At 37.5% G+C, this 12,467-nt stretch overlaps 1 protein-coding gene across 1 annotated transcript; it reads right to left on the reverse strand.

The window, feature by feature from the left end:
* Positions 1 to 320: 320 nt before the first annotated feature.
* Positions 321 to 11,765, reverse strand: LOC106132179 (arylsulfatase I). The gene is made up of 12 exons (XM_060944574.1): positions 11,614 to 11,765; positions 10,797 to 10,956; positions 9,687 to 9,846; positions 8,929 to 9,023; positions 6,552 to 6,625; positions 5,936 to 6,089; positions 4,949 to 5,106; positions 4,449 to 4,597; positions 3,295 to 3,437; positions 2,195 to 2,345; positions 1,424 to 1,543; positions 321 to 735 (listed from the first exon to the last, which is right to left on the reverse strand). The coding sequence occupies exons 1-12, from the start codon at positions 11,698 to 11,700 to the stop codon at positions 576 to 578; spliced, it is 1,611 nt and encodes a 536-aa protein (XP_060800557.1). The 5' UTR covers positions 11,701 to 11,765; the 3' UTR covers positions 321 to 575.
* Positions 11,766 to 12,467: the final 702 nt, after the last annotated feature.

The following is a 12,467-nucleotide window of genomic DNA, read 5'->3' on the forward strand; positions in this document are numbered from 1 at the left end:
TATCGTTTTCAATTTTTTTTAAAGTACCTACCACGCACGTATATACGTAAATTTATTTATTATTATATTTGTTTTTAATGTAAGAATGTATTTTTATGATCTGCTTTAATTTTGATAAAGAACACAAAATTGATTAATTTAATTTTGTAGTGGTTTTGGTTTCTATTAAAAACTATAATTTTCATGATTAAAAATAGTTCAAGGAAAAATGAATGTTTTGTTGTGCCTTCATACTCATTTTATCTGTGTGAGAGAGTAATATTTTGATTGAATTAAAATAAACAAATTATTTACTTATTTTGGTTTAATTACTTCCATGTAATTATCTCATTAGCTGAATATAACAATATTGTACTTTAATTATAAACTCAGTCTTTGGGCTTCAAACTGCAAAAGTTAAAGTTGGAACAAAATTGGTTTGACTTAACGCCCGATAATAATAATAATAAAATTCCAGTTCCTGGCACGTAACTTTTACACATTGCACGTTTAAATTTAAATTCAGATATGAAACTCCCAAATACATTCGCGATCGCCGCCATTTTGGTTCGACTTATGTGCCGTGTATTGCCGTTTTATCTGGATCGTGGCGTGTCAAAGTCTCCGAAGTTAAAGTACACTCGGCTCCAGAATTTAGGGTCCCCGTGGGGGTCCAACGGCCGATTGTTTGGAGGCACTGCTGTGCTGTTCAGGTCAGATAGGTCCTTTAGAAGTCGCTGGAGAATGGCGGGCTCACTGGAAAAAGGTTTTATGTTCATCAATTCATCATCCTTCTAAAATTTGTCAAGGTTGCGTCTTTCTTGGGAAGGAGCCTCGGGTCCGATTTTAACTACCATTTTAGAGGGGGTAAGTGTTCACAAGAAATGTCTCCCGCCTCACATTCGAATAGTAAGTATAAATTTGAAAATAATATGGTTACAACGTTTACTTTTTGATCTTTTATTTGATCATAATTTTTATTCTTGGTCTTCGTCATACTTATACATACATACATAAAATCACGCCTCTTTCCCGGAGGGGTAGGCAGAGACTACCTCTTTCCACTTGCCACGATTTCTGCATATTTCCTTCGCTTCATCCACATTCATAACTCTTTTCATGCAAGCTCGGCGGTTTCGGATACTTTTGACTTTCGTCATACTTTCTTTCCATTAATGCAAAAATTAAACTTTACGACATACCAACAAATTAAAGAAAAATACAAAGAAAAGACATCTCTTTTCTATTCTTCATTCATCAATGAAGGGCACTCTACTTAACTCCACCGACAAGAGTCAACTATTAAGAAGAAGAATGGATAAAACATTTCCGCGTTGCCAACCGTTAGAAAAATTTAGTGGCACACATGCCACGTTTTTTCGCTTATTGGCTAGACAGAGTTATAGTCACAAGCTGAAACTAGTATAGATTAAAAACTACTTACGCGTCGGCTAAGTTGTTCCTCTCGCACGGATCTAACTGCACGTTGAATAAACACGGAGACTGCAGCGGTTTGCATCTTACTGCTGATGTGTTCTCAGAGCAGGTCACTGTTGTTGATTTTCTAGAAATAAAAAAGGGCAGGTTGTAGTAACTAGATTAACAATAAGAATGAGAATGTTCGAGACTTTAGTTAGGGAATGGTAATTATGTGACGATTAGCCAAACCATCTTTCAATATAGGTATTGTAACGGGAAAGAAAGAAAGAAAGAGAAGATCTTTCGCCGCTCTAAGCAGCTGTAGCGGGAGCGTTGATTCGACTCGACCGCCACCAAAGGGAAGATCTTCCGCCAGGCTAAGTGTTATGCCTGGGGAACCGCGCGACAGACAATGTTGAGTCGCAGGTTGTATTTAAGCTCCTATCCGTGAAATCTTTGCAAGCGCGATTTAGCCTCTTCATTCTTATTGGCTGAGCGCGTCACATGCTTCGCTATGATTGGCGGATGGCGTATGACGTTAGTGATGTTGCCACAGTACTAATAAAAATACCTCTTATGTTTACGATGTGGTTTTCACTTCTTCACTTCTCATTGGTTTATCTGCTCCTGACTGTATTTACATACGAAACCATTAAATTAATTCAGCTGTAACTTGAATGATAAGGAAGGATTTTTGAGTTCGGACGCTGGAATTTAAGACTATTATAATAGACTATGAGACCAATAGGTCTTCGGGGATCACAATTTTACGTTGTGCACAATGAAACCAACTTACCGTATAAACGCGACAGTGTTATTATTTGGCATAAGTCCTAATTCGGCGACTGCTTTCCCGGCCCGGGAACCGAACACCTTGTCGGTGTCGTAGTGTCCTCGCCGCCCCGCGGGACCGTACCACGAGTCCCAACTGCCGTTGTAGTTTGTGCCTGAAATATTTTAAACATTTGTTAAAAAAAAATCGTTGGCGCGGGACTTCCCCTGGGTATATTTTTGGTTAGTGTCAATCTCAAGGGAACAGTAGATTTTCCTGCATAAAAGGTAACCTATATCCTTTTTAGTACTCTCAACTATGTTTACCTATGCGAAATTTAATAAAAAACGACACCCGTTTAATTTACTTTTCCCTCACAAGGGAAAATTAACCAATAGGTACTTGATGAGTTGCATTAGATGAAAGTTCATTCATTCAGAGATTCATCTATCCTTTAGTTTGGATATAGTTAGGATGGATTTATAGAGATGGGAGCAAACTTCGTAACCTGCGGGGCACGCATAAAATACTATCGCTGTCCCGTTTCACATCATAATAAAAAGCAAAACAGCGATAGTTAGTCCCGTTGGTCAATAAGAGATTTCTCTTATGATATGTTGTGGTCCAAATGATAAATTGGGCATTATAAATAATGCCCGGTCATTATGAAAAATGCCCAATCTGAGAGAGCAATTTAATAATAATTGTTCAAATAATCAAATTGACCGGGCATTCTACATATTGTACATCACCATTATTCATAATGCTCGCACATTATGAATAATGAATTTTATTTATATAAGTAACAAGGACTCATTTGTATTAGTAATGCTTACAAACTATGTTAGTACCTAGGGACAGCATGATTTCTAAAGTGGCCATTCTTGCACCACTCCCCCCGAAATGGCGCAAGAATGGTTGACATATTGGCAGTCTAGCCTGCCTGCAATCATATTCAGGATGCCGTTATCGCTGGCCCGCACCCTGCGCATGCGCACCAGGGACGCGCACCGTTTGCGCATTGTTGCGTAGAAACAGTCTACACCTGCTGCGGCCAACATCCCCGATGCACTACAGATAATGCCCGCATTAATCACCTAGTCCATAACAGATATACGACTTACCCTGGACAAGTTTCCAAGGCCACACGGTGAGGGCAGCGCTGCCCCACACGTCGTCTATATTGTGTAAAACGGCGTTCCGCTCCGAATCCAGGTCTTTGGATAAGGCGTCCCATTGGTTCACTCCGTCTATAGAACCGAGAGCGCTGGAAATATGCTTTATTTATTTATAATGAAATGCTGTGTATTCTATTAAATGGCGTCAAAATTTAGGACTCTTAACTACTTATCAGACGTCAAAATTTAAAACTCTTAACTACTTATATACCGCTGAGTTACAATCGATTGGAAACCTTGGTTATTTAGATGAATTATAGTTGTGAATGATTTGCTCTTTAGTCGCCTCATTTATAAGACATTAAAACGAATAGATCACTTGATCTGTTTTTTCTCATCTTAGTGACCAAAAAAAAACCAAGCAAAACGTAGGATGGCGAATAGCTATTGTGTGGACGGAGTTTTACTATACGGCAAAATGAAGCATCATTAGTATGCCAGCCCACTGTATATATTAACGCCTCCAACCAATGGCAAGTCGGCCGCCATTACGTCATAGATTATCTCATTTTCTTTCACTCACACATGCGTACAATGCCGCCATTATGATGCTTCACTTTTCTTCAAACCACACAACGTCTGCTCTTCTTCTCTACGTCTATGTAGTACGTGAGATATCCTCCTTTAAGCTCTAGATAATGAGCAACCAATCGTGTAGACGTGTATAAGTTTTGCGACATTATGGTAGTTAGACAAAATAGAAAATAGCTTCAATTGCTATTCTTATGTCGACGATTATAAATTAAAGATTCATAATATTTCCACTTGCGGCGTCCAAATAACCAAACAAAAGGCTAATAGCTATATAAATATAACTAGCTGTGTCCGCGACTCCGTCCGCGTGGAAAAGTTATTTTGGGCATCATTGAAGCCCTCAAGGGTAAATAATTTTCCCCGTTTTTATTTCACATTTTCTCATTTGATGTTATATATAACCTAAAGCCTTCCTCGATTTGATCCAAAGAATTTTTCAATTAGAACCAGTATTTCCTGAGGTAAGCGCGTTCAAACAAACAAACAAACTCTTCAGCTTTATAATATTAGTATAGATATAGAGCTAGACAATTTAGATCTACGATTGATAGGTAAAAATAACTTACGTAAGATTTCCACCTGCGGCGCTGTATAACGTGGGCAGCCAATCAGAGATGTGCATGAGTTGCGTGGCCGCGCGGCTCCGCTTGTGTATGAGGGGACTGAATACGAGTCCCGCGCCGCGGACGCCGCCCTCCCATAGTGTGTTCTTTACCTGTAATAAATATTTATTGACCATATGGTCATATATGTTTAAATAGGTAAGTGTTTTTTCCGACACTTTAAAATTTAACTATTACATACATGTGCCGTGTGGTTTCCGGCACCAATACAAAAAAGAATAGAACCACTCCATCTCTCTTCCATAGATGTCATAAAAGGCGACTAAGGGATAGGCTTACAAACTTGGGATTCTTTTTTTAAGGCGATGGGCTACCAACCTTACTATTTGAATCTTAATTCTATCATTAAACCAAACAGTTGATCATGGCCTATCAGTCTTTACAAGACAATCGGCCCTGTCTCCTCCGCAAGGGATAAAGACGTGATTACATGTATGTATTACCCCTCTTAGCGGATAGTTAGAAGCAGCGTTATCGTTGAAGCCGGCCGCGGGTCCACCGTTGTCTGTGCTGAACACTATCACTGAATGGTTCAACAGTCCGTGTTCGTGTAACGCTGAAACCACACGGCCAACTGACTCGTCCAACTTCGTCAGCACGCCTGGAATTAAACGGCCATTATTGGTTTTGCGGTAGCAGGAATACCTACGTGACGTACCAGTAAATAATATTGTTGCACGTAGTAGGTACAAACACAGCGTGGTTATCCCACTTCTCACAATTTACCTTAGTATAAGCTGTTGATTAATCTTAATAATTCATGCATTAATTCCTATATTATTAACCGGTCTTTGTGGTTTCATTTACCGTCGCCATAATTGATTTTAAATAACTTTACTACATCTCACTATTATGGGGTGGAACTTACTACAATTAAATTATTTTTTTCGCTACACTTATGGGAAAATATAATAAATGGTTTAAAGTAACTAAATAAGATTTTGTTCAAGATACATATATGGCTGTATGTTAAAAAAAAATCTTCCGATTTTTTATTGGTTTACTAACTAAACTTAATTTAATTAAATTATTTAATAACTACAGGCCGCCCGCGACTTCGTTCGCATGGAAACCCTATCAATCCCGCGGGAACTCCGGGATAAAAATCAGCTACCTACATACCAAATTTCATCGTAATCGGTTCAGTAGTTTTTGCGTCAAAGAGTACCAAACATTCATACTGACATACTCACAAACTTTCGCATTTATAATATTATAAGGATATTTTTACGACACCAATGGTAACACTGTGTATTAGTATCGTGAGAAACTAGATCATTAACGCTTGTCTTTTTATTTTCGTATGACACAAGAACAGCCATCTTGGTCGCAAGAAATCAAATGTTTATATAACATAAACCTCCTATTCTCTGATAAAAATATCATCACAATAAAGATAAAAAATTAAATGATAATTTTGAAAAAAATACCAGCAAATTTCTGTCGTTGTCTGTTCTCTATGGTTTTGAACTGGTCTATGACGTCATCGGGCGCTCGGATTGGCTCGTACGGGTTACCGCTGTGCACCGCGGCGTGAGCCACCATCAGGAAAAGAGGGGTGCTGTTATTATGCGATGATATTATCTGGATAAATCAAATAGGGTATATTATTTTCTAGGAGTGCTTAGAGTGCTGGTGCCGTGTGGCTCCAGGCACCAATACAAAAAAGAATAAGACCACTCCACCTCTTTCCCATGGATGTCGTAAAAAGCGACTAAGGGATAGGCTTACAAACTTGGGATTCTTTTTTAAACGATGGGCTAGCAACGCTGTCACTATTTGAAACTCAGTTCTATCGTTAAGCCTAACAGCTAAACGTGGCCCATCAGTCTTTTCAAGACTGTTGGCTCTGTCTACCCCGCGAGGGATATAGACGTGACCATATGTAGGTGTGTATTTCCTAGAGCGTTGGTGGTTACATCGGTAAGGTGTCCGGTTGAAAATGCGTGATGCATATAAAAGACACAGGTTCAAATCCCACCGCAACCTGTCACTATTTGAATCTCAGTTCTATCATTAACCTACTGCTCTGTCTACCCCGCTCACCTTAATTGCCTCGTCTGTAAACACATCGGTTGCGTATTTACCAAATAGATCGTCAGAAACCAATGCATCAGAATCTGCAAAATTTAATTTTCGATATAATATAGTAGCTGTGCCCGCGACTCCATCCGCGTCGAATAGTTATTTTGGGCATCATCAAAATATAGTATCGTTGAGTTAGTATCTCGTAACACAAGTCTCGAACTTACTTCGAGGCTAACTCAATCTGTGTAATTTGTTCCGTATATATTTATTTATTTATTTCATCAAGGGTGACTAATTTTCCCCGTTTTTTTTTAACATTTTCCATATTTTTTTCGCTGCTAATAGTTGCAGCGTGATGTTATATAGTCTGAAGCCTTCCTCGACAAATGGTCTATTCAACACAAAAAGAATTTTTCAATTCGAACCAGTAGTTCCAGAGATTAGCGCGTTCAAACAAACAAACTCTTCAGCTTTATAATATTAGTATAGATTGTAGTGGCATATAAGTAGTGTCCGACCGAAGGTCTATTTTTGGCCGAAGCCGAAGCCGAAGCCGATTAATCGGCTATCGCCACAACCTTCGGCCGAAGCCGAAGCCGAAGCCGAAGGTTTATATTCTCTCAGCACTCAGTAATTAATTTTGTTCAATATTGTCTACAAGCTACAATTAATATTAAAATCATTTCAAAACCTCAATATTGAAGGTTTATATATTGACTGTCTCATATAGAAGTTGATGATATATCATAGAGGTGGTTGGTTTAGAGATAAACTAGCTGTTGCCCGCGACTTCGTCCGCGTAAATTTCGAGTTGAATTTTAATCATACAGTCAGATACAGACAGACAAAAAATGTAAAAAAAAATTCTCTATCCGTTTCAGTCAAAATATTAAATGTACAGAAAAAATATTTTTACCGTTTTATTATATGTAGTATTTTGATTTTCAGTTTTTTTACATAAAATACTCAAACAATACAAAAAAAATATACATATTTTTAATAATAAAAAATATCTTGTAATTGTTGGGATTCGAACTTGGACCGCCAACTTCACAGTCTCACGGGCTAACCACTGGACCATCGAAGCCGTTGCGTTGGTGTCGAAATTAAAGTAGACTACATACATATGGTCACGTCTTTATCCCTTGCGGGGTAGACAGAGCCAACAGACTTGAAAAGACTGAATGGCCACGTTCAGCTATTTGACTTAATGATAGAATTGAGATTCAAAAAGTGATAGGTTGCTCGCCCATCGCCTAAAAAAGAATCCCAAGTTTGTAAGCCCATCCCTTAGTCGCCTTTCACTTAAATTTATATGTTATAGGTATAATGCCGTCGTATAATGATAAATGACTTTGAATTTTTAATTTCGTAACTTATTTGCCGGCATACTGATGCCTTGAGTTCATTCAAATGTTATAACTTTTTTTTTTTTGTGAACCGATTTTGATGAAACAAACTTTAAATGTTATTCTGAGTTAAAACAAAGCAATTGATGAAAGTTTGAAGTAAATCGGTTTAGTACTTTCGGAGATAATCGTGATCATACATACAGACAGACAGACAAGAAATTAAAAAAAAATATTTTTGCTTTCTATTATTCATTCTAAGTGTCCCTCTATCCATTTCAGTCGTAAATACTAAATGTACAGACAAAATATTTTTACTGTTTTATAATATGTATAGATAAAAGTTTGTGATTTACCTACTGGTAAAAATAATGATTTGATTTCTTACAAAAACACTTGTTTAAATACACGTACGGACTTGTTTTGATGCATGCAATCAGCAATGTGATATTTTGACAGTGACTCCCCGCCGCCTCATGACTTTCGTAACAGTTCGTTCAATCTCGACGGTCGCTCGGACCTTCGGCGAAACCTTCGGCTTCGGCCGGATTTTGGGCCGAAGCCGAATGTTTCGCCGAAGGTGGATTTTTTGGCCGAAGGTGGCCGAAGCCGAAGCCGAAGCTTCGGTCGGACACTACATATAAGTGAAAATGTATGAGAGCGTCGTTGGTCGAATCGGTAAGTTGCCCGGTTAAAATGCATAAAGGCACAGATTCGAATTCCACCTCGGCTATGTACCAATGACTATTTTCGAAGTTATGTACAAAAAGTGTTCGTTATAAAAATAAGTTCGATCATGGATGTCGTAAAAGGCGACTTAGGGATAGGTTTATAAACTTGGGATTCTCCTTTAAGGCGACGGGCTTGCAACCTGTCACTATATAAGTATGTATGAACATCAATTCTATCAATAAGCCAAACAGCTGAACGTGGTCCATCAGTAATTTCAAGACTGTTAGCTCTGTCTACCCCGCAAGGGATATAGACGTGATTATATGTATGTACCTATGTTTGTAAAAATAAATACAAGTCAAAAAAAAGCTTACTTCGCTTAAAATCGAATCCCCATGAGCCTCTCTCTACATTGGTATGGTCATACATGTCTATCTTCCCTGTAATGTAGCCAGTATGCGTGTCAAACCTAAAAATAAAATTGCCATACATACGTATAATCACGTCTATATCCCTTGCGGGGTAGACAGAGCCGACAGTCTCGAAAACACGTTCAGCTGTATGGTCTTCCGTATTCAAATAGTGACACAGGTAACCAAAGTTGTGTTACGGTAATCAAGACTAGGTTAATCTCGTAATTAACAAAAGGAATAAAATGAAAAGGAAATTATTCCTAGCACTTTCAACATCATCGTAAAATAATTGAGTGAATGATGCTTTAATTTATATGCGTAAACTATTTATGTAAAGTATTACGTTAACCAATTACTTATATGTATATCAATTTTGTCAATTGTTACCTATGTTGTCAACACACTAGCATAATTTATATGTTTTTTGTTAAATTTTTCGGCGCTATTTGTCTATTTAATATGTAATTGTTATTGTAAAAATGTTGTAATGACTGTTTGTGCCAAAATAAACTAAAAAAATTAAATTTACAAGGTCTGGGATGTATTTTTAGTTTACACACTCTCTCCCATTTTTTACGTGTTCCCTGTTGCACCCTCCGCCACATTGCCTCGGGACCTAAGGTCCGCTTTTCAACACTTTTCTTTCCGCATTTGTCTGTTTTCACCTTCTTCGTTTAAAAGACCATTCGCCCTCATTTCATCTTTTATTTTATACCTACCCTCTATTTCTCGGTAAATATTCTTTCTTGTAACTGCCGAGATGCCACTTCCCTATCAAGTGGGTTTTGTATCCCAAGTCCTTCAGATACTGTGGTAAGATCTTCTCAGATAACGGAAGACCCCGGGGTTCTGCCCCGTAAATAACCCCGTGTTGCATGCCTGAAATTCACGATATCATTACAATGACATGTATTTTTAGACTAGTACCAATAGAAAAAAGAATAGAAATACTCCATCTCTTACCCATGGATGTCGTAAAAGCCGACTAAGGGATAGGCTTATAAACTTGGGCTTTATGTAGCCGATGGGCTAGCAATCTGCCACTCATTGAATTTCAAATCTATCATTATGTCAAACAACAGTGTGGGTTATCAGTCTTTTCGAGATGATCATATGTATGTATGTTAAGGCTAGAATTTTTTTTAGTGCTAAGACATCCTTGATCTACATACAAACATAAAATCACCCCTTCCCGGTGGAGTAGGCAGAGACTAAATCTTTCTATTTTGCACGAACTATCATAAGTTCTTTCCGTTCATACACATTTTTATTTCTAGCTGTTTTTAACTATTTTTGTCAGTGTTACAAGCCTGCCAATAACAATATCCACGATTTACCATCAAACATTAAATCACGCGTCTTTCCCGGCGAACCATGATCAATCCAATACGGGTTAGGTTCCCCTATAAAGTCATGGAAAAGTCGCTTCATGGAAAATCCTGACACACCCAATCCAGGATCCATGGTCAAAGGCATACCCCAGGCTGCTCTCCAGAGTGCTGAGGATGCAACCGGGGCTAAAGCCAATAGGAAGAAGGTATAATACAATATTACTTACAAATGCCGTGTGGTTCCCGGCACCAATAAAAAAAAGAATAGGACCACTCCATCTCTTTCCCATGGATGTCGTAAAAGGCGACTAAGGGATAGGCTTACAAACTTGGGATTCTTTTTTAGGCGACAGGCTAGCAACCTGTCACTATTTGAATCTCAATTCTATCATTAAGCTAAATAGCTGAACGTGGCCTTTTAGTCTTTTCAAGACTGTTGGCTCTGTCTACCCCGTAAGGGATATAGACGTGATGATATGTATGTATGTATGTACTTACCAGTATGTATCGGGTATTTTCCAGTCATGAGCGCGGACCTAGATGGGGTACATATGGGTGATACATAATAGTTGTGGAGTGGTAACCCGGCGTAGGCCAGGGCGTCGATGTTGGGAGTGGGGATCTGGTCGGAGCCATGGAAACCTACGTCGTTCCATCCCTGTTTAGGCACAAAAAGAACATGACATACAAAAACTTAAGACAAAGAATTGGGATTGACAAGACATCTCATTTAGAATTTCAATTAAATCAATTCATCATAACAATGTATTGTCTTATCAAAATTTTAAATTCTTAGTTTGAATTATGGTGCAGTTGACGTTGTTGAAGAAAATGCTGCAGTGCAGTTTGTTACCGCTTCTTCTGCACTGACGCTTTGGAAGCGGGACAAAACCTAAATTAAAATAGTTTCGACGTCAACACATGTTGTAAAACTAAAAGATTATTAAGTTATGTTCTAAATGTCCCATCTCCAATAATTTATACTTATAAATGATAAAATTAAAAAACAATTCATTTCGAAACAGTGCGCCCTTTTTATAAAATAACTTCGACTGCCATGCAGTTGAGCAAAGAAATTCAGACCGGGTCAGAATTATTTTTGGTAAGTAAATAAGGTTGCGTAACACAATCATATTACTATACTACACACCAAAAGAAATTATGACACATTTCTTATTGTTCACTTATAAGTTCACAAATTATAATTGGTGATAAAATTTCCACGTTGATATATTAAATAAAGTATGTACTTAACTATTTTTAAAAAATATATAAAAGTTGTATCTACATAAAAAAAATCTCAAATCTTACTCACCAGATCATCAGCAAGGATGAAGACTATGTGCGGTCTCGCCGTTCCATCGGCCACACAGAACAGTGACAACAAAATCGTAAACCACATAGCTGCGCGTGCGCATCCCAAGTGCGAGGTTATCGGAGCCGGTTTATGCCAGGAGATATTAAATTACAATAAGTGTGCTTTCTCATCATTTGTTCTCGGTTGCATTTTTAAAGTAAGTCAGTTGAAAACCATAAACAAAATAACCAAACAATGATAGTCTTAATATTATTATAACGATGAACTATTAATTTTCTTTGCTACAATATTAGCCTTATATACCTATTATCAGCTAGCTAGTTTTGCACTCCTAGACCTAATTTTACACCTTAAGACCAAGTGGAACATCAAAAAATTGTTAGTTATCATCTTCAGCAAAAATTACAGTGATTTAGAAAGATCTGAATAACGCAGCGGCTACAGCAGTTTACACGCTAGCTTAGCCGCGGGCGGACGCTAGTTAATAAATACGAGTTAAATACTTTAATTTTAGGATTTAGTTCGATATAAACTAAAACAGAACTGTTTACACTATTTTTTTTTAATTTTATCAACATTAGGTATAAGACGGTTCGAATATTTAAATTTTGGTCCTGTATAACCATGACTTCAAGGTAAACAAGTTGGCAAGACAATAAATTACACTCATTTATATTTTGTTCAAAATTCTCGGATTAGTATAAAATGGTTGGCATGGTTTCTTCGTGCTTCGTCACTAAGTATGTTTATCTATTCTTATTTTTGTTCTCGATCATTTCTCACACAGTAATTTATTATTTATTATTATAATATAGGTATATTTTTTATTGTAATCAACCAATTTTTATCTG

The sequence above is a fragment of the Amyelois transitella genome, chromosome 6, assembly GCF_032362555.1.
Source record: "Amyelois transitella isolate CPQ chromosome 6, ilAmyTran1.1, whole genome shotgun sequence".
Classification (NCBI taxonomy): Eukaryota; Metazoa; Arthropoda; class Insecta; order Lepidoptera; family Pyralidae; genus Amyelois; species Amyelois transitella.

Excerpts from the sequence above, each read along its gene's own strand:
- LOC106132179 (XM_060944574.1), bottom strand. The coding sequence starts at position 11,700 with ATGTGGTTTACGATTTTGTTGTCACTGTTCTGTGTGGCCGATGGAACG. Across the intron at positions 9,847-10,796 it reads AAAATACCCGATACATACTG|GCATGCAACACGGGGTTATT; the intron begins GTAAGTACATAC and ends CGTGAATTTCAG. Across the intron at positions 9,024-9,686 it reads TATTTACCGAGAAATAGAGG|GTTTGACACGCATACTGGCT; the intron begins GTAGGTATAAAA and ends TTTTATTTTTAG.